Genomic DNA, 26,185 nt, shown 5'->3' with positions numbered 1-26,185 from the left:
GTGTTTCCTTCCTTTGCTTTCCTTTGATCTCCCAGATTTTGAAAATTGTACTTCTCCCCAAGTTTCTGTCATGTTACATAACTGTTCCTCTTTGTTGGATGGAATTAGATCTAGAGAAGCTCTTCCCTCTAACTGTTCCTTTTAATTCATGTAGATGAACAGAAAGTCCATAATTTATCTGAGTCCCAATTTTTTAAAAAAGAATGAATTTCCCGACAGAAATCTAAATGCCACTCATCAGAATATTGCTTAGCTGGCAGTTTTATAATCATTACCAATATAGATTAACCTCTTAAAGTCACAATGCTTGGGAGCTATCTTTACTTGGACCAGGGTGTTTTAAATATTCACAAAAATTTTAAAAATGTTCCAAAGTATGTAGTGCACCACTTAATTTAAAACAAGCAACTCTTTTGCTAGAGTTTATTTTACCATTCCCAATGTAATAACGAATACATTTTTAAATAAGAACAACTATACTTGAAGAACTTCTAGGACATTCAATGCTTATCTATTACTTACTTTGTAGAAGAACTGCTATGATACCTATTTTTAAAAATTTCTCTACTTTTTAAATGGTCCATATATAGCTGGACTTGGAATTTAGGAACGCATTAGTTGTACTATTGATTTGGCTTGATGGTGAATGCTTGTAATGATTTTTTTTCTTCATTTATCTTAGATAAAACGTCCTATACTATAATTGCTTTTCTGCTTCCTAGATGTCCATGTAGATACATATATTTTTATTATTCAGTAATGACAGAACCCTTCTATTAAGTCAGTTCATTACCATTCGAGTAAAAAAAACTAATTTAAATATTCTTCCATTAAAAAAAGTAATACATTGTAAAGCTGTATCAATCAAGTGAAAAATACATACACTTATTCTTCCCTAAGGGCAAGATTTAATTCTGAATTTGAATGTTGCTTAGCATAGGGTTTTGATGTTAATTGAATCTTAAATGAATGCTTTTACATGAGGCAATTGACATTCTTAAATAAGACTGATAGCATTTGAAATGAAGCGACCTCTAACCTGGTTATTTCTTGAAATTCTTATCAAAAAAGATTTTAAGTCTACTGTTCATAATTATTTTTAATAGTATTATTTATGAGAGCAAAAAATTTACATAAATGCTTAATTATTAGTAGTTCTCTTCACTAATAAAGGTATATTAACATGATGTACTAGAAGATTATGTCGTTATATAGAAAAGTGTTTAAACAAATAAAAAATACAGAACTCAAAATAATACATATCCACTATAATCATCATGACACAAATAAGTAACATATGTTTTTATGTTGACACATTTGAAAAGAACCATGCAGAAATTTAAAAATATTTTTAACTGTATATAGCAAATTATTTTTCTATAATTGCATTTAAGTGTAGCCTTCTATAGGAGATAAGGTTATGGGCATTCTTTATTTCCTCTTTATACATTTGTTTATTTAGCACTTGTCATTTTTTTGTTTTTCATGTGTATGTATTAATTTTCAAACCAGAAAATGAGGCTCTGAAACAATGACTTCCATACATTAACTAATAATTCTAAAATAAACTGTGCAAAGAAACAAATTTTATTACTTCAAGTATTATATTCACTTAACTACAAACAGTTTTACTTGGCAAAATTTAACATTATGTGATCTTTTCATGATTATGATATTAAAATTAAACTTTCAAAGGGTATATTCTTTCAGTTTATAATACCTACCAAGGATTACTTCCTTTCAAATCTCTTCACCATCATCATAATCATCAGCATCAGTATCATCAACAACAAGTGAAACTTACACTCTTTTGTACCTACTAAAGAACAATTAGAAAATGTCCACGTACTTTATCCAGCATGTCATATTTTATGGTTTCAGCATCCCTTCACATTTTAGCAAGAAATAATTTTCTTTGGTTATTTGGATACCAAGATACTTTGAAATTATTCACCTATGTTCAATTGGATTTTTGTTTTATTGTTTAATTATTCTTGTTTTTATAAAAAGACTCAAATTTATTCTTAGTTATTGGTCATCTAGAACAAAATTGGGAATAGCTTCATTTCACCTACTCAGAGTTTATTTGGAGATACCTGTTTTATATTCGGTATCAACTGTCTCCAAGTAAATTCACACATCTAAGTATAATATTTCAATATGACAATAATTGGTTTCTGATACAGACTTATACTTCATATTTAGAAACTGATTTTACTCTGTCATTTTAATATTTAAATTTTAAGTTGTAAACAAACTGTGACCATTTTACTTTATAAAAGTCCTAAGGCAAATGTTTATACCCCATTTCTTCTATCACACTAGGAACAAACCCCTTTGGTGATTTATTTTTACAAATGTTGATGAAAACAGAAGTATTTCCATAATAATATTATTAAATTTAAAAGGGACTGGAAAGATTCTGCAATATTTCACTTCCTTGTATATCTGGGATATTCTGAAGTTAACAGATAACAGCAGACTGTTGCTGTTTCAGGCCACACACTTTGTGTGTTAGTTAGAAAGCCTTGATTCTATAAGGGCCCCAATTTCCTGATTATGCTTGGACTGATGTGCCAAATCAGTTAAGAGTTATTCACTTAGGAAAAACACCCAATAAATAACTGGAGCTGTAGGGGTCTTGTGAAGTTATAATAAAGAAAACCAGCAATTCCTCCAAATATATAAATCTAGCAGTACACTTTATATAATTTTAGCAACATGTAGAAATATAATTCATTTGGAGGAAAGGGTGAAAAACATACTGATATAAACTGCTGTGAAGAACAAAATTTGCAATATGGCAATATGGCACAGTGACGCTAATTTAACTATTTCTAATAAAACTCTATTTTGTATAAACTGAGTGCAACCTATGAGCATGACAAAAATATGTATTTATGTGACAGGTATAGTCAAAACTCAAACATTTCACTTGGAGTTCAATGGAATTGCCATGAACATTTTCTCTTAAAAAAATAAGAAAACAAACTTAGAAAAGTTTTGCAGACTTTATCATTGAAAGGAAAACATAGTAGGTGCATTTGTCACATGACTTTTATAACCTAATATGTTTTATAATCACAATCATTTATAGTATATCCTAATTTTCAAGGAATTTTCTTAAAAATTATTTCAATTGTCATAACACTCCTATAAGGTCAGTGTGGACAGGTTCTATTGTAAAGGAGAAAGTTATTTCTGTGGATTTAAGGAGTTAGGTGATTAAAAAAGCCTATGTTGATAAATGTGCTTTATCCAACAGAAATATTTTAAATTATTTCAAAATCTGAGATTTATGGGAAATTCCTTTTAGAGACTTGAATTTACTTAGGTTGTTAATATAGAATAAAAAAAATATGAGAGGTAGAAAATGATCTTCCAATCCCACCTTCTAAAAAGAAAATCACTTGAATCTGTCCACTAATCTCTAGCCCACTGCCATGAAACCTCTATGTCAGTTCACATCTCTGTCTTTGTTGCTACATTTTCTAACTAGGCTCAACATGTTTAGTTTTGTTCTACTCTGACCCATATAGCCCATGTGATCTTTCTAAAAGGCAAGTGCAACAGATATTGTCTCTTCCCTGCTGAAAAGTCTTCAATGTCATTCCCCATTTCCCTTAGAATGAAAAATAAAAGGCAAAGTTTATAAGGTCCTCTTCAGCCTAATAGCATTCAGGACATATTAATGCAAAATATGACATGTTGGGGCTTCCCTGGTGGCGCAGTGGTTGAGAATCCGCCTGCCGATGCAGGGGACACAGGTTCGTGCCCTGGTCCGGGAAGATCCCACGTGCCGCGGAGCGGCTGAGCCCGTGAGCCATGGCTGCTGAGCCTGTGCTCCGCAACGGGAGAGACCACAACAGTGAGAGGCCCGCATACCGCAAAAAAAAAAAAAAAAAAAAAAAAAAATGACATGTTGGCATATTAAGATGAATGTATTTGAGAATATGGCAGAAGCAGAAAGGTCACTTTGACATTCTTCCAACCCTTATCTCACAAAGCAGGTCATAAAACCCTCATACAAGAGGTGGCCTCCTTATGCCCAGAGGGAAAAAGAAGCATCTTTACCTCCAAAGACAAAGGGACACTGAGAAGACTCCTAACAAAAAGGACTTGCTAAATTCCCTCCAGTTTATTTCACTTAACTCATACACTCCTTAACCTAGCCTATTTCTACATGACAGCCCACTCTTCATCAAACCCAGCATAGAAATACTCAGATCTGTTTCTTCTGGTCTAGATTTGCTCATGAAGCCTCCTGTACCACAAAGAACTTACATTAAATCAACATATATACTTTTCTCCTGTTAATTTATCTTTGTCAGTTTCATTTTCAGACCCAGCCAGGGATCCTAAGAGGGTTCAGGAAAATTTCTCCTCCTCTACAAGCCTTCTTTTTCAACTCAACACTACCTCCACTCCACCATCCTTCAAAAAGAACCTCAGTAATTTGAACATGTACTCTCTCACTTCTCGTCTTTTCTCTGCCTGGAACTCTCTTACTCACATCTTTATCTGGCTACCTCTCATTCATCATTCATTAAGGTCTCAGCTTAAACACATCCTCTGAGGAATCTTCCTCTTTCCCTGCAATGTCTTTCTATCCTGGAACTTATTATACTTTATTATCATAACGTTTTGTTTTAATTGACTGTTTCTCTTATTGATTGTAACTACATGAGAAAGGGACTGTGTTTGTCTTGAATACTGTGGTCTCACCACGGGCCAGCACAGTGTCTGGTGGTAGTAGGGGCTCAAGTAATTCTTGTTGAATGAAAACATCAGTATCACCTAGATAATCTTGCAAAATATAAAATATTTTAGTTTAAAGTACATTTAAACTAGCAAGCACTATAGACTACAAAGTATAAAATAATTCTCTTAATGTATCAATTTTGTATAGTCATTAATTCAGTCAGAGATAAGGTTAAAGATGTATGTTTAAAATATACCTTCCAGGAAAAGTATGTTCAGAATACTCTAGATGAACGAGAACTTCCCTGGTGGTCCAGTGGGTAAGACTCTCTGCACTCTCAGTGCAGGGGGCCCGTGATCGACCCCTGGTCGGGGAACTAGATCCTGCATGCATGCTGCAACTGAGAGTCTGCATGCCGCAACCAAGACCCAGCACAGCCAAAATAAATAAGTAAATATTTAAAAAAAGAAAAAAAAAAGAATGAAGTTGTACCCCTACCCCATACTATATTAAAAAAAAAACCCTCAAGATGGGTCAAATACGTCAATGTAAGAATTAAAACTATAAAACTCTCAGAATATGCTAGATGAAGAAAGTGATAGCATAAAATTCATTTAAAATAATAACTACTTTGTGGAATTGTTAGTTGTTCAAAAAAGGTAATCATTTGAAAAGCAAAATGTTGACTACTCTCTTTCCTGAATTAAAAAACAAACAAAAAAACAACAACTGAACTATAAACTAAACTGAACTACTGCTCCTTTTTTGATTTTTTTAATAGCTACAGAAGGCATGGTAGGGATGGCAGGGACATAATGTTTAAGCCCTGAACTAATTTTCTGCTCATTCAAACCTTTGGTCCTTTCCTCATTTTGCAAACGCTTTTTAATACAAGAAGAAGAGAGGAAAAGCAAATAAGATAGGAGAATCATTAAGAAGCATGATCAAGTTCTTTTGAAGAATTCAAATCCTTCCAAAACAAGAAACTGAGGGGAAAACAGACACAACAAAATGGTAGCATAATTCTTTCTCACATCAAGCTCAGTTCAAACTAGGTACTTGGGCATGCTGTGTAGGAAGGAAAATTTATCACCCTTCCTCAAAATAAACACATTTGTGTCAGTGGGTGGGTTTAGCGTTACTATATTAACTGGCAACTCCACTGGCATTGAGTCACCAAAGAGGCTTCTGAATGTGACACTTGGTTCCTGAACAGACTCTTTCAATACAAGACAGATAGAAAGTAAGAGAGAGGATAACTTTTTAAAAATGAAGCAATATCACATATCACTAATTACCTGTTCATAATAGTGGATATTCTCCTCAGCTATATCTGTAAATGCTGACTTGACATCATTTTGCATGTTTTGTTTCCATCTTTCCCAGTCTGCTTTCAAGGCATTATTAGCACACTCCACTTTATCTTCCAGTTTTCCAATCTCTTCCGTAAGCTGAATTAGATCACAAAGAGAGATCAATTGATTTATGTATTCCTGTCACTAAGTGAATTCTTAAAATCTAAGCTGAATATTATAAAAAACAGTTTAAGAATAATACTTTTTTTGAAAAGTCACCAGTATTTACCCTGTATACTAACTAATTAAAAAGAACACTGGATTCAGAGATGTCAAGTAGAGCTCTAAGGTCTGCCATCAATTATCACTTGACTTTACCTAAATCTCTCTAATCTTGGGCTTCAGTTACACTATTTATAAAGCAAAGGAAATTGGACTACAAGTTATTTCAAAATTCTTTTGCAACAACTCTCTCATTACCACTGTTTGTGGTGAAAATATTTATGTTAAAAGTTATGGTTTCCCATCTTCAGCTTCCCCTTCCTACTCCTCATTTTTCAGCTGTTTTTAGCAGAATGCTCAATTAACTGACAGGTTATAACATCCATATAGATTATGTAGTCCAACCTGGAGGCCCAGGGGATTAACTTGCCACATTCCACTTGGCTGGTAACAGAGGTAGGTTTATATCACAAGACACCTGACACCTAGTCCATGCTCCATTAGACAGGCTGAGTGTGACAGTCATACCTCCTCTCCAACTTACCTACCAACCTTTGAGCATAGAACCCATCAATTTATTGCTTCATATTTAGCACATTTATATTTATATAAAATTTTATATATTTATGCATATTTTATACACACATATTTATTCATATAGTCAGCATACATTTATTTATTAAGTTCCTTCTCCATACCAGGCATTATTCTAGGACTTGGAGATTCAACAGTGAAGACAATAGACAAAAAAAACCCCTGTTTTTACCAGAGCTGATATTCAACTGGGGAGAGACAAACCATAAGCAAGATAAATGAAATATGAACTATCATTTGATAGTAAGTGTCAAAAAGAAAAACGAAGCAGAAACGTAGATAGGGAGTATAAGAATGATGCAATTTTAGATAAGATGGCTGGGGAAAGCCTAAATAAGAAACTGTCATTTGAATAAATATCTGAAGTTGATGTGAGAGTGAACCATGGGGTTCTTAGTAAGAAAAGCATTCCTGGCAGAGGAAGGAACAGCAAAATGGCCTAGAGGTGGAAGCATGCCTGGATGGTCCAAGAAGAATAAGGACACCAGCATGGCTGTAGCAGGTGGTAGAGTTAAAAAAGAGGGAAGCTCTTAGGAGATGAGGTCAGAGAAGCAGTGGGTGACCAGATCTTACTGAGCCATGCAGTCCATGGTAAGGATCTTAGGTTTTATTGAGTGAGACCCAAAGCCAGAGAGATTCAAGCAGAAATGACACCACCTCTCCCATGTTTTAAAAGGGGCATTATACATTACCACTATTCCTTGGCTCCGAGTATTTGAAAGAGGCTATCATTTAAGAAGGTCCCCATTACAGACATGCTAAAATGTGAAAATGTAAGTCTTAGAACCAAAAAAATGTTAATTTACTTCCAATGCTTGTTTGAAATATTTTTATTCATTTGTCAATATTTTACTGTGAAATTTCACTGCTGACTTTATTTCACTGCAGCCATATCTGCTTTTGTTTCCCTAAGAATAGACATTTGGTATTATATAAATCTTTTATTACCTATGGGGGATCTATTTCAGTAGTAAGGTTGGTTTTCATGTTTTGTGTGTGGCGGGAAGACGTGCTTTGTTTTTCACTTTCTTATTTTGTTTGTAAACTATCTCAGTGAGGCCATTTATTACTTTATGGGCATGTATGACTCTTTGGGGGGAATTATTTTGCTTAATCACAGAGAATTTGTCTAAAAGGATGTTAATGGGATTTCTCATGGTGGACTGTGGATGCTGGGGAATAAGCTAAAGTAAAATGTTACTGACAGGCCAAACTCAAACAGGATATGGAGAAAGCTCAGGGGCGGGTTACAAAACCTCACTCCTCTGAGTGGTTGGATGGAATCTTGCCATTTTCACAGCCAGATGGAGATGATTAGAAAAGTGTCTTTTTTAATAGCTAGGATCAAGAGGTACCTACACCCACTGTAACTGCACTGTTTTTCTTCTCTGCTTAGGTTTTGCAGTCTAAAACTGCCATGCACTGGAGTGGAGTGGGATTACTGGCAAAGTTCTTTACTGAAAGTGGCTTCAGGATACACAGTATCTAAATCATATATTCTATATTCCTTCCCCTCCTGATGGAGCTTAAAACGGTGTCACTGCCGTAAGGGATTTAAACAAAGTCTTCCCCTCTTCAATCTGCAACTCCCTCTCCTAAAAGCCCTTGTTAGCGGTAGTCAGGCTGGTTGGTGCTTCGGCTCTGGTCCAGAGCTACTGCATTCCTAAAGAAGTCCTGTCCTGTTCTCTGACTTCACTCCCACCTACAGAAAGAAGCTTTGTAGCCTGATCAGCATGGCGCTGGGATTAAGACGACTAATGATAGGTTAGACTGATCGCAGACCCCACGTCTGTCTTTCACAAGCTGTGTGACACTGGGTAAGAGTAATTTTTGAAACCCTAGTTTCTTCATCTGTAAAATGAATAAATGACAGTACCCATCTCGAAGGGATTTTTATTAAAAATTGCCTGAGATAATGAACACATTCATTGAAGTGCACAGTGCCTGACAAATTTTCTACTAAACGATATCTACTACTATCATCATTACCACCACCATGACCACCAGTACCACCAGTACCACCACCATTACCACCATCATCATCAGTTGGTGAAATGGAAATTGATTCCCTCTCCTCTTCCAGTATTTTGGTCTCTGGAAATATATCATTCCTTTACCAGGGTCTAGGTCTTAATTTCTAGTGCTATTTCTTGATTTATTCTCATCAGTGTAGAAGAGGATTACATATGTTCTAAATATACATGATCAATTCTTGTCATTTTTTTGGAGGCTATATATATATATATATACACACACACACACATATAAATACTGACCACTTTTTATTTCTTTGATGATTCCATCATTATTTTAGTTAGAAAAGGAAAAAAGAGACATTAGGTGTTTCCTCACACTGAATCATCTTCCCCTAATTTTGACTTGAACAAACTCTAATTGATAATAAGCACAAAACATTTAATTCAAATTAAGAATGATCTGGACTATTACCTTTCCTACCAATTTACAAAGGCGTATCATTAGATTTCCCTTCCCTTAGTTGACTGCACTTTTAGCAAGTTCTTTTATACAAAGAACTGTGCATTTAGATGGTGCAATCCAGGCTCTGAACATAAACACTGGACAAAATTTCACCGAAGTGGGAGAGTAAGGTGTTAGGCACCTGGCGGACCAAAGAAGCCCCTCTAGTGCTTCAGCACCCCTCTAACCACAGAGCAGGTTTCAATAACTCTAAAAGTAGGGAATTATAGTTTCTACCGGAAAACAGCATAGAAAAGACTGAGTTGAAAAGAATTAAAGCTTGAATCATTCATTTCACAAATACTGGAAACGACTTAGCCCTCTGTTGGTGGAAAAACTGAAGAAGGAAGCAATCCTCTTTGCCAGGAAAATGTTGTAATATCAGAATAAGTAATAAAAGATTGTAATATAGTGAAAAATAAAGTTTTAGATTTAACCGCAAGGCTAATGGGTAATCTCTAGCTTCAGTTATATTCAGCTAGAAATGAACCACACAATTAAATGAAAACCATTAATACTAAGAGCTCAGGCAAACAAAAAAATATCCTTCTTCAATAGCGAGTACCTACTATAGCACCAGGAACAGCAGCAATAATAATGACCACTTATTGTGTTTCTGCCATGGGCCACTGTATTAAGCTATATACTTTACATACATTATTTCATTTAATCTGCATAATAATATTGCAAATTTGTAATATTATCTTCCTTTTACAAGCTGGGAAACTGGGAGAAAGAAATAAAAGAGATCACACAGCTTTTTGTGGCATCATGGAGATTCAAGTGAAAATACATGCTCTTTCCATAGTGAGTGAATAGCCCCAAGCTAGCTTGCATGTGGCTTTCAAGGTTAAACTTGATTCAGCTCTTACCTTAAGGAGTTTGTTATCTTTTAGAATGCAGATATGCAAAAATAAAACAAAATCCAAAGGCTATAATACAAAGCAGAATGTGATATATATCATAATGGAGGAAAAAAATTAAAGTAGTACATAGAAAGATACAGCATGGAGGATTAATTCCAACTTGGGTAGGGGACATTCCAAGTGTTAATTTGCTAGGCAGTGAGTGGGGAAGAAGACACTTGGATGAGGGTATGGCATAAATAAAACCACAGGGATGTTATGCTATAGAGTGTGACAAAAGAATGGATAAGAGGTAGGTTTGGAGGCTGGAGGTGGGCAAGGAGAAACATGGGAAATGCAGCTGGACAGGCTGATTGAAGATTGACCACTAGAGGGTGTAAATGATATTGAGCATGAAATGGATTCTGTAGGAAAAGGTAAGCTACCGAAAGTTTCTGACCAGGGCTGAAGTATACTTCAGATAGATTCCTGAGTCAGAGATACACAAGGATGCTTAAAAGAGAAAGGGAGGAGGAGGGGAAGAAAGGAAACCAATTAACCTGCACTGGGACTATGGAGACAGCAATAAAAATGATGAGGATGTGGTTCATTCCCACTCACTCATCCTGCAGCATTCACTCAGCATCCATCTAGTCTCTGTTAGGAACTAAGATGAAGGGTGAAAAAACAGACCTTGCCCTCAAGGACTCATGCCTAAGGGGAGAAGTAAAAATAAAAAACCCAACTGGATACAGAAAATGTGAAATGCACTTCATGTGAAGCAAATAGGGTGTACAGTCCTAGAAGCATGTTTACTTTGAAGTTTCTAAAAATTGCAGGTGGTTTGTCAACGTTGGTACCTAGAGTGTGAGTAGGGGAATAGCAAAAGAGGAAAGAGAGGCAGCTGCCAGGTACGAAAGGGATTTCCCTGGGGGGTGTTTGGATTTTCAGTAAAAATCAAGTGGAATCACTGAGGGAGTTTAGGGAAGAGGATCAGGAAGACAGCAGTAACAATGAGATTCCTGATACAGGGGATACTGAGAGGAGATCCCGAGACACAGAATCAGTAGGGGCTGGTAATTGACTAAGTGTGGGTGGGCACTGGAAGAAAAGATAAGATTATCTGATATTTTTAACTGGATAACATTCACTGGAAGAACAGGTGCGGTAGGGTGAGATAGGAAATAAAGGCCTAAAGGCAACAGTAATAGTCTTGCAGGGTGAGGTATACACCAAACAACTTTTGGAGGTCAACCTTGTGACATGGTTCACTAAAAATTCTTACTATAATTCTTACAAAGTAAATTTTAAAAGTACTCATCCCTGAGAAGGAACAGGGTCATGGAGAAAAAAAATTAAGGATATAACAATGAAAAAAAAAGAAAAATATGATCATGCTGAAAATAGTCCACCATTAACATCAACATATTAAATGTTAAAGTAATATTTAATTACTATGCTTCATTATTTCTTATCCATAAAAAGTACAGTCTAGGAGGGGGGTGTCAGATCAAAGAATAAAAGATGCATGAGGTTCATGTCATATCCCATCAACTTGGATGTATCCTAGATTCAGCTAAAGGGTGCTCCTTCCTTTACTTGTTAGATTGAGCTTGTTTTTGTTTCTTTGATTCAGTTCAAGGTTATCTAGAGAATGGTCTGATGGCTAAAGGGCCAAGAACTGACATACTGGTTCTGTTCACGTCACTTATAGCTCTGAACCCTGGTTATATCATGTTATGAATGTTTGTCACAGGTCATGTGGGAAAGTGGGTAAAATAATTTGGACGAATCCATGCAGATCATTCATTACTGCTAGGAAATAAAGCCTACATTCTAATGGAATAGCCCTGTGGACCATTTCTACGATTATAGACCATTATACTATTTTTATTTTTAAGATTAATTTTTTTTTTTTCGGTACGCGGGCCTCTCACTGTAGCGGCCTCTCCCGTTGTGGAGCACAGGCTCTGGACGTGCAGGCTCAGTGGCCATGGCTCACAGCCGCAGCTGCTCCGCGGCATGTGGACCGGGGCACAAAACCGCGTCCCCTGCATCGGCAGGTGTACTCTCAACCACTGCGCCACCAGGGAAGCCCCATTATACTATTTTTAACAGTTACTCAATTTTTGAAGCACATGTCTGCTAAGACAACCACAGGTGCACTGAATACCTCAAACCCATTTAATCACCTTGGAGGTTTTCCTCCTTATTCCCTCAAAGCTGACTTCAGAAAGCGAAACCAATCCAGAAACCCTATAACATTTTAATAATTTTTATGAAAATAGGCCTTTTATAGATTTTAATATTCTATGACTTTTATACATTTAAAATTTGTAAGAACATATTTTCCCATAAGTACAACCATCAGAAATAGATGGATTTTTATAGAAAAGTTAAATAAATCCATGCAAATACACTTTATTTATTACCTTTCTTTAAGCAAATGATTAACTAAAATATAAATTTTTTTCCACAGAAAATTCGTATTTTATTAACAATAAAAAAGATATAAGTGATAGAACATTTTAGAATCCCATAATAAAGACAAGTTTTTTCCTTTGTGACAAAATGTTGTCCTGGAAATTATATCAGAAACATCTATTTATTTATAAATAAAATATTACAGATGTGAACTGTATAATCACAAAGTTAGGGTAGCATATAAAATAGGGTAGCAAATAAAATATGAAAAATATTTTAAAATATTTTTTAAAAGAACATACTCCACAAATATACATCTCCAAAAATATTTTATAATAAATAAAGTTTGGAGACAAAAATGGGATTACCTGTATACTCATCAGCTATTTAAGAGGTAAATACAATGTATCTAGAGTACATATATTTGATCTAATACTAAACATTAAAAATTAATTGGGCTTTTCTTAGAGATTAAAAGTGCTTAAAGATGATTAGGTAGGCCTTTTGCTCTTAACATTTAAGGTTGATCTTTTGATGCTATTTCCTCTCAATATATTTTCAATACAGAGGCAAGAACTTTTACCTTTACTAATAGAGACAAGAATTATTCCACTGGGTTTGCTTGGCCTTACTATGTCCTCCTGCAAATGGACTCTGAGAGCTTATGTGGACTTTCTGGCGGAGAAGTGCAGGTATTTAGGAATTACTTTAAAATAGCTTTAGATTTGGCAAGGACTACGAAAGAGAGCAATTAACTTCTGGAGGGATGGCACAAGATATGGGCAACTACCTAGCCAGTCAGATGAGTGAAATCACCTTTACTACTAAGGAGGAGATGACAAACAGCCCGATTTCCTTTACATTCTTGCTGTATAGCCTTCTGATTATCTTTGTTTTCTTTGCCTCTAACGTTATCAAGAATGGTCTGATAGTAAGAAAAAGAGGAATTTACAAGAGGTGTCTCGAAGCTATGGTGAGGGATAGAGTTAGGAAAAGGAGCTGTGTTTGTGCATGTATGTTGCACGTTCTTAACATCTGCCTGCTCACTTAACAATGCTGAGTCCCTACTATGATCAGGTCCTGAGCTGCATGTCACATGTGGCATCTCATTTAACTTTCTCCATAACTATTAGAGGTAGCTTTCTTCCCCCCAGTCTAGCTGGTCCAAGTCTTACAAAGTAGACTTTGCACATGATGAATGTGGGTCCATGTAACAGTGCACTTTCAACATCCTTCCACCAGCTCTCAATTATGCTTTTCTTCTCCTGAATTATTTGGCAAACTCAATCTAAGTTGATTTAAATATATATATATTTCCTGCCCCCCCCAGTTTAATTTTATTTATTTGTGCTCCTTAAACCTCTATTCTCCCCCAAAATACAGTTTCTTATTACCTTCAATAAGATGAAAGAACAAATAAATTGAGAATAAAAGTAAACATTCATTCAACAAATCTTTAAGTGCTTACTATGTCCCAGGCATTGGCCCAGGAACATGACCAAGAGCACAGGGGTGAATACGAGAGGGAGCTGGGAGCTTACAACCTAGTAGGGGTTTCAGATCCATACTGCATTGGGCATTCCCTCTATGTCACCTTACCAACTACCTTAGAGTCTATCAATGAGCTTGTTCTTTTTTCATAAAAAAATGGAAGTACCTCCCAAACTAAATTTTAAGAAATCCAGAACGTCTAGATTCAAAAATTTCCCTAAAAAAAGAAAACGTATCTTTATATCTAATAAATATCCTTACTGCATCTTTCTCAGTTGCCTTACGGTAGTAATAAGTTGTATTTGGCTCCTCCTCTTTTTCCCTGAATTTTAAAAATTTCATAATCACACACATTTGTAGGTCAGTGATCTAGAGCCTGCGCTGTGAAGTCCATGGGTGAGAAACCTGACCGTGTGAGCTTAGCTAACTAAATTCAGTTCTGTGATAGGTTGCAGTTTCCTCATCTGTAAAATGAGGAAAAAGAAAGTACCTACTTCATAGGATTGTTTTTGAATAACATGTTAGCAAAGTGCCTGGGACTTAAGCATTTAATACATGTTAGGGTTAGAGTGGCACTCCGAAGTGATTATGAAAGGACAATTGTTAGGGTGTCAGAAATGTCCTGACTGAATCTGCCAGCTCACTCACTTCTACTATGTTAGGGAATACTTACTGAGGACATGCATATAAAAGGAACAGCCATAGGGGAAACAAAGAGACATTAACAGCTCAGAAAGCTCCCCCAATGCTCCAATATGCCTGAAAGTATTGGTGGCTGAATGGACAATGTGGCCATGCCAAAAAGCCTATGTAAGGCCATTCCATCAGGCCCTCCTCCAAAGCGGATAGGCAAGGCCAAGAAGTCCAGAAATTACCTCCATTTTGAGGAACTAGGTTACCACATTATGTCAATAAATTATTCCACTCTAATACAAGAAATATTAGTATCTTGCTAATTTATGGAATGATAAAACCCTAAGACTAACAATGCAGATGGATCTTTCCACACTGATTCTGAAAGTTCCTTAAAATGTACTTCCTAGTAACCAAAAAAACCTGTCCAGCAACTTAAGAAGACCCCCTATACTTCCAAACATTATCTTACGCCTTTAGTTTTTCTTATTTACCAGAGATCAGTTTTTAGAAAACATATTAGTTCATTCAAGAACGATTTGTTGAGTACCTACTATGTGCCAAGAGTACCACGCTAGACACAGTGCCCCTATGTGAAATATTTTCCTTCTTTTCTCACTCAATTTTTGGCATACTGATGTCATAGCGGTACGTCTTTACTTAAATCAGAAAGTCCTCCTAATTCTGATACAGTTTCATGATGAGAGCAGTACAGAATGACTTAATGTGTGTTTCTTAAATTGGGATTTCTATATGCACATCAATACTCAGTGATAACATAGAAGATTGCCAATGTCATAAATAAATGTGGCATAATCTTGTCATAGATATTTTATGGAGATCAGAGAAAAATATTTTTAAATTAACATAAACATAAATATCTTATAGAGTAGTGATATTCATATGAAACTTTAAAACAGGAGACCTTAATGAATTTTGATCTTGCACTGGCCACGAATGGGTCTCTCAGACTACTGAGGTATACGTTCCAACTTTCCTATACCAAAGAAAGTAAACTCTTTTCATAAAAATGTTTGAACTACACACTTCATTACAAGGGGTTAGAAGGAAATCTGCTTGACTGCTGAACTACATATTTAATAAAGAATTAATAAACTTTGGCATGATAATTCTACGTGAGTTAATTGCCATTACCAAGTTTTATCAAAGTATCATTTATAAAAACTACAGATTGAGAAAGCAGCTTCCCCATACTCTATTCTCCAGGAATAGCTGCCAGGATGATAGAAGGAAAGTCAAACTTTTTTCAACTACTTTGATCTATCACTGATAAACAGCAGTCTAGGGAAAATTTCACTTACCTCTTTAAGAAAGAACCACCGTCTCTGACTATTTAATCATCCCCATCCTTCATCACTTACCCCTGACATTATAATCTACAACTAGTGGCAAGTAAGCACCCCTTTTCCTCACCCTATGACTGTCTCTATTTACAAGTACAGCAGTAAGTTCATGTGGGCAGCATGATAAAAATTTAGAGTCTCTCCAATATCATGACTGAGCTCCTAACATCTGAAGAACTTACAAGGGTCTGCTCCTAACGCATTATTGGAAGAGTTATTTTCCTAATGAATGATAGCAATCTCACACAAATTAGTCTAGCATGTAGAATTTATAAGGATAGCATGACTTGGATACAAAAACTGACATTTCTGGTACAAGCAATGGTAATTACAAATCATTCTCCCCCTACCCCCAGCTTTACCGAGGTATAATTGACAAAAAAAAAAATTGTATATGTTTGAAATATACAACATGATGACAAATCATTCTTATTCAGAAATATAAACACAAAAGTCCTAAAAGTTGAGGTAGCCAAATCCAGCAAGGGCCAAGTTGAATTTATCCCAGGGATCCAAGGATGGCTAAAATGAGAAAATCTCTTAGTGTAAATCACCACATTAAGTGAATGACAAAGAAAAATCATACACTTACATGAGTCGGTACAGGAAAACACACAATAAATTTCAACACCCACTTATGAATCAACTTCTCATCACATAGGAGTAAATAAAAACTGCCTTAACCTGATTAAAATATATATACTTTAAAATGTTTAGCAAACATCAATACTAATGGAAAAAATCCTGAAAGCATTTACTTTAGCATCAGGGATAATACAAGGATGTCCCATCGCTAATAACTTTACAATGCATTTTTTAGCCAGCTCAATAAGAAATGAAAAAATAAATACAAGGTGTAAAGATTGAATAAATGAGACAAAACTATCAATATATATACCCATAAGGTTTTCTACATAGAAAATCCCAAAGAATATACAAAGAAATTATTAAAACTAAAAATAATTTAGAAGATTGCTGGCTATAAGATAAATATGCAAAAGTGAATTATATTTCTATACTCTGGCCCCAAAAAAGTTAGAAAATAAAAAATTTTAAATATATAATTTATGATAAATACAAACAAAACATAAGGTACTTAGGAATAAATTTATGGAAAGATATAGAAGACTGTTTTGGAAAACAACATTTTAAAACTTATTGAGAGATATCAAAGAAGACAAATGAATGGTGAAGTTTCTAAAAATTATTCCATTTTAAATCTTGTAGCTAGTTCTCTTTCTTTTAATTTCAGTTTAAGTACCAGTTCCTCAGATAGTCCTTTTCAGACAGCATTTATGTTCAAAGCAGGTACTTTTTCACTACTCTCTCCATCTCAGTCCACTGTTCATCTCCTTAACATTCATTAGAACAATTATTTTTTGTATGTTTATGTACTTTCCTGTTAGAATATAAGTTCTAATATGGGCCATGTGTCTACCTTTTGGCCATTATATCCTCAGTACTTCCTATGTAGAAATGTGATAAATATTTGTAGAATAAATGAATGATTTCAGAAAAGTAAAATATTAGTAATGAATGTAGACTTGTTTTACTATTGCCTTTCCAAGGATCATTTTACCACACTTTGAAATACCACAGAAACTTACAAGCTGCCTGTACCTAAATCTAAATGTATATATCACCAAAATTTTTGAGCAAAACAATACAATTTGAGGATAACAGCTATCCTTACTTAAAAATATCTTCATTGTTTTCTTTTTAAAATGGCTTCTCTATTATTGCCTTTAATGGAAATAATTAACCATTCAATCTATTTATTCAAGTGCTAAAACTTTCTCTTCATAATCAGAAAAGCTGAGAAATTATCATTTTGAAAGTTCTTGAAAATAATATACTTAAATAAAAAGATTTAGATTGCCACTCCAACATAAGACAATAGAAAATTCAAAAATTCAATTCTAATCTGACAGCTACTTCTTCTTAACAAGTATTAATTAAATTGCAGGGGAGAGAGAAGAGGGCTCTTAACAATAAAATTACATTATTTTCTGATTTGTGAGAGGGGTAAGATGTGTCTGAAAAATTAGATGCTTGATTATACAATGCTGCTCAGGCATCCATGTGATTACTAAATGTGAGTGCCTTTTTTTTAATATACTTTACAATACACACTTTTCTTAAAAAGTAGAAACCTCTCTTCCTGAAATTCACTGCCAATTTTGTTATACAAATGTAGCTGGTTCAGTAAAGCACAATGTATTTTCTAAAATGACAAATTAAGTCATAAAACACCCACAAATATAGCTGATGCATCACCTTTCAAGTCAGCACCTCCAACACCATTAACGTCCTTCAAATACGGAATAATCATAATTTCCTTTGACACTGGAAACAACAGAAAGCCAATTATTTAAACAGCCCCATTTTAGGAAATGTAGTGATCTCTTTTGCATCCTCTGTACAACAGAGGCACAGTAAAAATATATAGGACAGAAGAGGATTCATTTTTTCCAGGTGCTTCCACGAGTCCGATTAATAGAAACCTTTTAAAAAGGAATGATGTGGCTCCTAAGAAAGAAAAATTTTTAGTCAAGGTCTTTTAACTCTTTCAATATAACTTCCTATATTTGTTTCTGAAGAACATAACCCAAGCCTAGAAAAGCTATATGCTATACTATCATTAGGTTTTAATAAAGTTATAAAAATTATTTCAAAGCCAAATCTAAACATTTATTTTACAGACCTTCACAGGCCATACAATTTTCTGCCATTAAATATTTTTATTCACTATTTAACCAAACAACACCTCTTGTATTATCTCATTTAATTCTCACGATACACCTATAACGTAAATATTGTTTTACTAACAAGAAAAAGGAATCTTATTGAGGTTTAAGTTATTTTGTAACTTTTTTCCAGAATCTAGGTTCTCTAATTTGTGATCCAACCCCACCATATTACACAATTCCATAATGCGGCCCATGAACCTCAGGACATATATAAGACAGCTCACAGGCTGCATGAAGGAACTCCCATTTATATTTAACTCTTTTTAATTGACATAAAACATTATACTAGTTTCAAGTGTACAACAAAGTTATTTGATATATGTATATATGGAGAAATGATCACCACAATATGTCTAGTTAACATCCATCACCACACATAGTTACAAATTATTTTTCTTGTTATGAGAACTATCGAACTTTTCAGATTGACTCTTTTAGCAACTCTCAAATATACAATACAGTGTTATGAACTACAGTCACCACCCTATACATTACAATACTGTCACTTATTTTATAACTGAAAGTTTGTACCCTTTGATCACCTAATATTTAACTCCATGTAATGTTTTTAACTTACATGCATAGTTTATAATACAGATAAAATATATGAGTAAAGTAGTGCAAGTAGATAATTTGTAAATTTAAAATGTACACATACTGGGAGGTGTGCTCAAAAATATTTAGGTGATAGAGCACGTTATCAAAAAGTCTGGTGACTGAAATGTTATCTTTGCTGAGGTACTGTGTACATTAGACTTTTAATCAAGTGATTTCGCTTGATGTTTTTTTCAGACATTCATCTCTTTTCTATCTGAATGCTTAACAAAGCTAAAACCGTCAATACATATGGTCTTTCCTCTTTGACTCAATCAACCAAACTACCATACATAAAAAATAAAGTTCTTATAGTTACAGCATATTCTAAAACAGAGCTAGCCAATAGAACTTTCTGGAATGAGAGAAATGTTCAACTTTGGAATGCCCAAAATAGTAGCAATTGCCACATGTGCCTTTGAAATGTGCTAGTCCAACTGAAGAACTGAAGTTTTCCTTGTATTTAATTTAAATTAATTCATATTTAATGTAAATAGCCACATGTGGTTAGTGGGTACAATACTGCATAGCAAAGCTCCAGAGAGCTGTGATCAATATAACTGGAATAGCATATGTACTCAAGTATATAAATTTTAGGGATTCCCCCCCAGAAAATATCCTTTAGTAAACCTGCTTTTACATGGTTTCCCAGAAATCCTCTAATATTAATGAATATTTTCTCAATTACTTCATTCTAAAGACATGACGGTATTTTAGAATATTAGCTTGAAACAAATTCAATATTTGGTACTTTTGGATATATATAGTAGTTTACTAACAGAATTAGTTCAGTATTTTTTTAAGGGAGATAACACATTATTTTTAGGAAATAACTTCATAATTCAAGTGTTCATTATCATTACAAATAAGTATTTTAAAGTTTACTTTTATTTTATTTTATTTTTTTTGTGGTACACGGGCCTCTCACTGTTGTGACCTCTCCCGCTGCGGAGCACAGGCTCCGAACGCGCAGGCTCAGCGGCCATGGCTCACGGGCCCAGCCGCTCCGCGGCATGTGGGATCTTCCCGGATCGGGGCACGAACCCGTGTCCCCTGCATCGGCAGGCGGACTCGCAACCACCGCGCCACCAGGGAAACACTAAAGTTTACTTTTAAAAGCACTGCAAATCGACAAATAAGAAGGATAAGTGGGGGTAGACAAGTTCCACCACATATAAAACATATTTTAAAACATCCATTACTGAAACAGTACAGTTCTGGTGCTTAATTAACAGGCCAATCAAGGGAACATACAGAAAGCCTTAAAATAGTTGCATGTGACAACAAAAACTGAGTATATTTCAAAGGTAGCGTTGAAAAGTATTGGGGAAAACATGACTACTCAATAGATAGCTTTGGCTCAGCAGGACAGTTACCTGAAAAAATATACAGATGAATCCACACCTCACATTTCTAAACAGGATTAATTCCAAATGGCTCAAAGATTCAAATGTAAAAAAGAAAACCCCAAAAGGTAATAAAAGAAGTGTGATACAATTCTTTTGTCATCCTAACTTGTACTTAAAAGTAAAATCCTTTAGAAAAAGATAGATAAATCTAACTGTATAAACACTAAACTTTTCTGTACAGGAAAAATCACTATAAAGAAAATTAAAATACAGTACAAATGACAAAAAGTACTAATTTCTCTAACAAGAATTTCTTAAAAATCAGGAAAGATCAAGAATAGGTAAGATCTAATGATCAAGAAACAGACAATTACAAAAAAAAGAAAGACAAATTTTACTTAAACATAAAATATGCTTAACCTTGTTCATCATAAGAAAAATACAAATTAGTTCTAGTAACATCAACAATAACATCAGCTAATTCTTTTAGCTTTTCCTTTGTACCAGGCACTATTCTAAGCACTTATGTGTGTTACACATTTAGCCCTATGAGCTAGGTACTATTATTTCTTCTATTCTACAAACTGTGAAACAAAGTTGATGAGAAGTTAGTAACTTGTCCAAGGTTGCACAATTAATAATGAGCTATCAAAACTGAATAGTCTCTGGTTCAGCAATTTCAATTCTAGGTATTTATTCTACAGATCTACTAGTACATTCACAAAATAATACACGTACAAGGTTATTCACTGAAGCACTGTTTATAGTAGCAAAAGGTTAGAAATAAATGCTCACCAGTTTGAGTCAGATTAAATAAATTCTGGTACATCCATACATCAGAAGACCATGCAGCTGTAAAAGACCAATAACTGGAAGGATTGCCAAGATATGTTATTATATTAATAAAGCAAACTATAGAAAACTTTATAGCATATTACTACATTCACAAAAAAGTAAAATCAGAATGTATATTTGAATTTGTGGTACATCCATAAAGAAACCTGGAAGGCTACAAAAGTAACTAACAACAGAACATACTTGTAAAGTGGGTGCTGGGAATTGGGAAGATAGGATATGGGGAAGGGAAGGAGACTTTTCATTAAATGTGTGTTTTAAAATTTATGAATTTTGAGTCATGTGAATATATTACATATTTAAATAAATCATTTTTTAAAGCAATATGCTAATTGCTTACATTAGAGATCAAGAAATATATTTTTGGGGACATATGAAATGTTGACATTCCTAATGTTCTATAAATGAGCACTGGTGGTTGGAGTTAACATGTGAAGGGACATATCATATAGGGACTAAAAATGAGGCACAGACACAGAGACTCTGAGCTCCTTTTTCCTGGCTGTTGAACTGTATGAGTATATAATCTCTTCCAAAGAAAAGAGAGTCAGATGACTCAAAAGAAGTGTTGAAGATGCATGTGGGAGTACAAAAGGTGATATTTCTACATTAATCTATTATTTAATGTGTATATTAAAGAACCACACATTCATATATGTGTGTGATCTTAAATGTGCATGAGTAAGTTAATCTAAATATCGTAACTAAAAATTTGACGCTGGACAAAAACCTTGTTTGTTGGTGTGGAACCTTCTTTGGGAAACTTGTGTCAGGGTGTCCTTACATTTGCATTTCTACATGTGACAGTGATGACCACATGTGGCATATGTGCATGTGCCTTTCATATCCTCATGAATGGAATATGCAGAATGTGTCCAGCATTTTCCTGGTGTGAGGGTCTGTGATAGATCTTTTAATGCATTAAAGATTTGTTCTGAATGCATTTCTTTGTCCTTTCTCTTATTCATTTTAGATTAAAAGCTTCTATATCAGAGGGTGCCAGCAGCAACAGAACCTGCCTCTTGGGAAGCACAGAACCTCTGCAAGTTTGTAGTTTATTTTGAAAATGCACCTGGTGATCACTAGGTTTTGGATCACCAGGTGCATTTTCAAAAAATTCTTCCCCTCTTCCCCAGCCACACAGTTACTGAGAACTACTGACATATATCATGCCTCCTTAATTCATTTCACATTTTCTTTTTTACTGAGAGATAAGCAAGGCAGGTCAATTTACTCTAAAATTCATACTATTAAAACTGCCAGTTCACTGTCACAGAATATTTCAAATCATCAATAATGTTCTGTGGCAGGAATGGCAAAAAGAGTTTATCATGCGTGCCAACTCTAACCGACTGGTATCAGTCATATGAAGCATGTTGATATGTATCTTTTCAGATGTTACCCTAGAATACAGTTTTTAAGTTACTGGCACAATTTCTGGAGTCCTGCTTCGACAACTTCTACATGTGCAATATTGAGCCAGTAACTTTTATTTCTCTGTACCTCAGTTCTCACATTCGTAAAATGAAGAAAATTATAGTACCTACCTCACTGTATGGTGAGAGACTTAAATGAGACAATACATGTAGAGCATTTAGAACTCTGCCTGGCACATGGTAAGTGCTTAAAGAATGTTAGCTGTTATTATTATCATCATCATCAATTAGTTTTAGCATAACATACTGATCTGGTTAAAATAAAATTCTATATAGTAATTCCTTGAAAGAAGGCAAAAAGAATTTCAACTTTCCCAGATCACAACTCTACATGTTCTAAAGTGTTTCCAAGTTGCAATTCCCAATTTACTGTGAATTCTAAATATATATATATTTGGAAGTGATTGAAAAAAAAAGCACTAAATTCTTAAAATTCCTTTTTTGTTTTGATCTTAGTAGAATATAATTGTTATCTATCTTCGAAGTCTCACACCCTCTAGACTTCAAACCCACCTATCAGGAAAAGAAAAAAAAGGTAACAGACCAGGGAGCATAGTGCCAGGTTATAGTTCTGGTTCTACCATTTAACTAACTGTATAACTGCGGACAAGTCACTTAACCTTTCTTATCAAAATCTCCACTACTACCACCTTAGTTTATGCCATCATCATCTCCTTCCTACTGCACTGGACTCAACAGTCTTTTAGTTTCCCATGCAGGAAACATTGTGAGCACTTGAAAGCAACTGTCAGTTCTTCCTTTTCCCTTTCTCTTCTTGAACAATTCTGGTGTCCATTCTGGTGGAGGAAGGAAGGCAAAGTCATGGTGGCCCAGAGCAGGATATGAAGGCATTAGCAAGATGATGAGGTCTTCCTTGCAAAGAGTGGTCCAGAATGGGAAGTAACAGCACAAGCAGGGTGAGAAGGGTGTGTATTGCATGTGGGCAGCATGGGGGAGCTGAGGCTAGCACGAAAAACAGACTCCTAGAGTGGTAAAGAGGATGCTCTTGCATGGGTGTGGTCCAGTGCAGGGTGTGGAAATTTGAGTGGGGTGAGGAGTACCTCCATTTAGGAAAGAAGATGACATGAGTTATGCAAGATTGTTTGCAAACAGGGAATCAATCAAATAAATAGATATGTAAGGGATAATGGGAGCCTGTTTCTCATTGTCAGAAAGAGAACCACAAATATTGAAAGAAAGAAAACTAGAATGAACCCTCATGATATTGGATTTAAGTTGGAGGCATTGGTATGAAATTGTTATTTTAAATATATTTAAACAGACAAATCAATATAGATATAAAAATGTTTGATTATACATTATATTCCTATCTATATATCCATAGATATGTTTCCTATCTATGTCCACTCAGATCTTGGAATAATGATACCTAGATAGCAATGAACATATCTAATGCCAAGATACTATATTCTAAACATAATTTTTTCCACTAAAACTAACCAGGGCTTGTTAAGAAAATGGCTGATTCCAGGGCTGGAGCAAGAAAAGTACAAGAAGAGCCTAGAAAGTCTTGTTGTACCAGAAAGAAGTAAAGAATGATGGGAACATGTTAAAAGGAGGGAAAAAAAGACAGCTTGAAGATGGTCCTACTAGCCAAATTGGAGGCAATTTATATATCAAAATACTTATATCAAAATACATATTTTTCTAAAATAGAAAAGCGTGCGTACACACACAAAAATCAATTTAAAGTTTAAAGTAAGGTAAGGAATGATATAATTATACAGTCTCAAAGCAGCTCCCCACAAAATGTTTTTTAATTACAAAGGGAAAGGAGTGATTTTACAGTGGAGAAGCTTGGCAGACATCACCTTAATCGAGTGAGATCAAAGAGTATATACTGTTAATGGGACAAATAAAAATCATGTGCTACCTAATAGGTAGATTGCAGCATCACTTGAGTAATATTCCTGTCAAAGATTGACAGTTTAAATCTAATCATAAGGAAGTATCAAACAAGTTAATATTGGAGGTATTCTACACAATACCTGGCCTGAAATCTTCAGTGTAATGGTCATAAAAGTGAAGGAAAGATGAAAAACTACTCTAGACTGAAGGAGACATCTAACCATTGTCAAGAACATTACAGAACACTGGCAAAATCATTCAGGGGTCTGTGTGTTAGATAATAGTATTCTTTCAATGATAACTGATTGATACTGATAGTTGTATTATGTTTCTATGGGAGAATGTCCTTGTTTTGTAGGAAACATACACCTTTAAGGGGTCATGAGCATAAGGTTTGCAGTTTACTTTCCAATGGTTCAAGGAAAAAAAAGGATTTTTGAGCTGTACTTGAAACTTTCCTATAGTTTTGTCACTTCAAGATTAAAAAAAAATTTTTTTAAGCCGATAATACACCAAATCAGAATTCTTCCCTGCTTGAACACTTCAGTAGCTCCCCACAGTAGCTAGGATGGAACCCATGGCCTACATGTTCTCAGTCCTCACGCCCCAGCTACTAATGAAGGGGTACTTCATTCCCTATACTCTAGCTACACCAGATATAATGAAAGCTCCTGGAACACAGGAAGCTAATTCCCATTTCAGAGCTTTGCATGGATAGAACACTTGTGCCAGATTTTGGAATGACTGCTCCTTATCAGCACTCGGCTCTCCTCTCGATGTCACCTCCTCAGAAAGGCCTTCTTTTCCCCTCCTGGTGTTCTCCATCACATTACCCTGTTTTATTTTCTTCATAGCACTAAGCACTATCTAAAATTATCAGAGTCATTTATTATTTTTTTCCTTATTTTCAGTATTCCCCCCCCCACATACACTAGACCATAATTTCCTTGGGGATAGGGGATATGTCAGTCTTGGTCACTGCAGTGTCCCCACCATGAAGTGCTTAGATGGGGAGGGAACTCATAACTCTTGGCTGACTGATAAGCTAGGCCTCAATTTTTTCATCTACAAAAGTGGGAATAAAGTATGCCTAACGTGTAGTATTATTCATTGGATAGTAAATGTAAATTATTAAAACAATGCTTGGCATACAACATGTACTATACAGATGCCAACTATGTTTCAAAAAGGAAAGCACTCGTTTGGGTCTAGAACCTCTTTGAAAGTTGAATGGAGCTTTGATTGCGGCATTTCCCCTTAAGTCTGCTCTGCTATTGACTAAGC

General features: G+C 35.0%; 1 protein-coding gene across 1 annotated transcript in view; it reads right to left on the bottom strand.

Moving 5' to 3' along the window:
- Positions 1-26,185, bottom strand: part of SNX7 (sorting nexin 7) — a 97,985-nt gene that overhangs the window by 14,355 nt on the left and 57,445 nt on the right. Inside the window, exon 8 of the mRNA XM_059073079.2 lies at positions 6,001-6,153. Coding sequence (XP_058929062.1) covers positions 6,001-6,153 — 153 coding nt within the window. The remainder of the gene's footprint in view (positions 1-6,000; positions 6,154-26,185) is intronic.

Source organism: Kogia breviceps, chromosome 1, assembly GCF_026419965.1.
Source record: "Kogia breviceps isolate mKogBre1 chromosome 1, mKogBre1 haplotype 1, whole genome shotgun sequence".
NCBI lineage: Eukaryota > Metazoa > Chordata > Mammalia > Artiodactyla > Physeteridae > Kogia > Kogia breviceps.
This window is presented reverse-complemented; position numbering and strand designations above follow the sequence as displayed.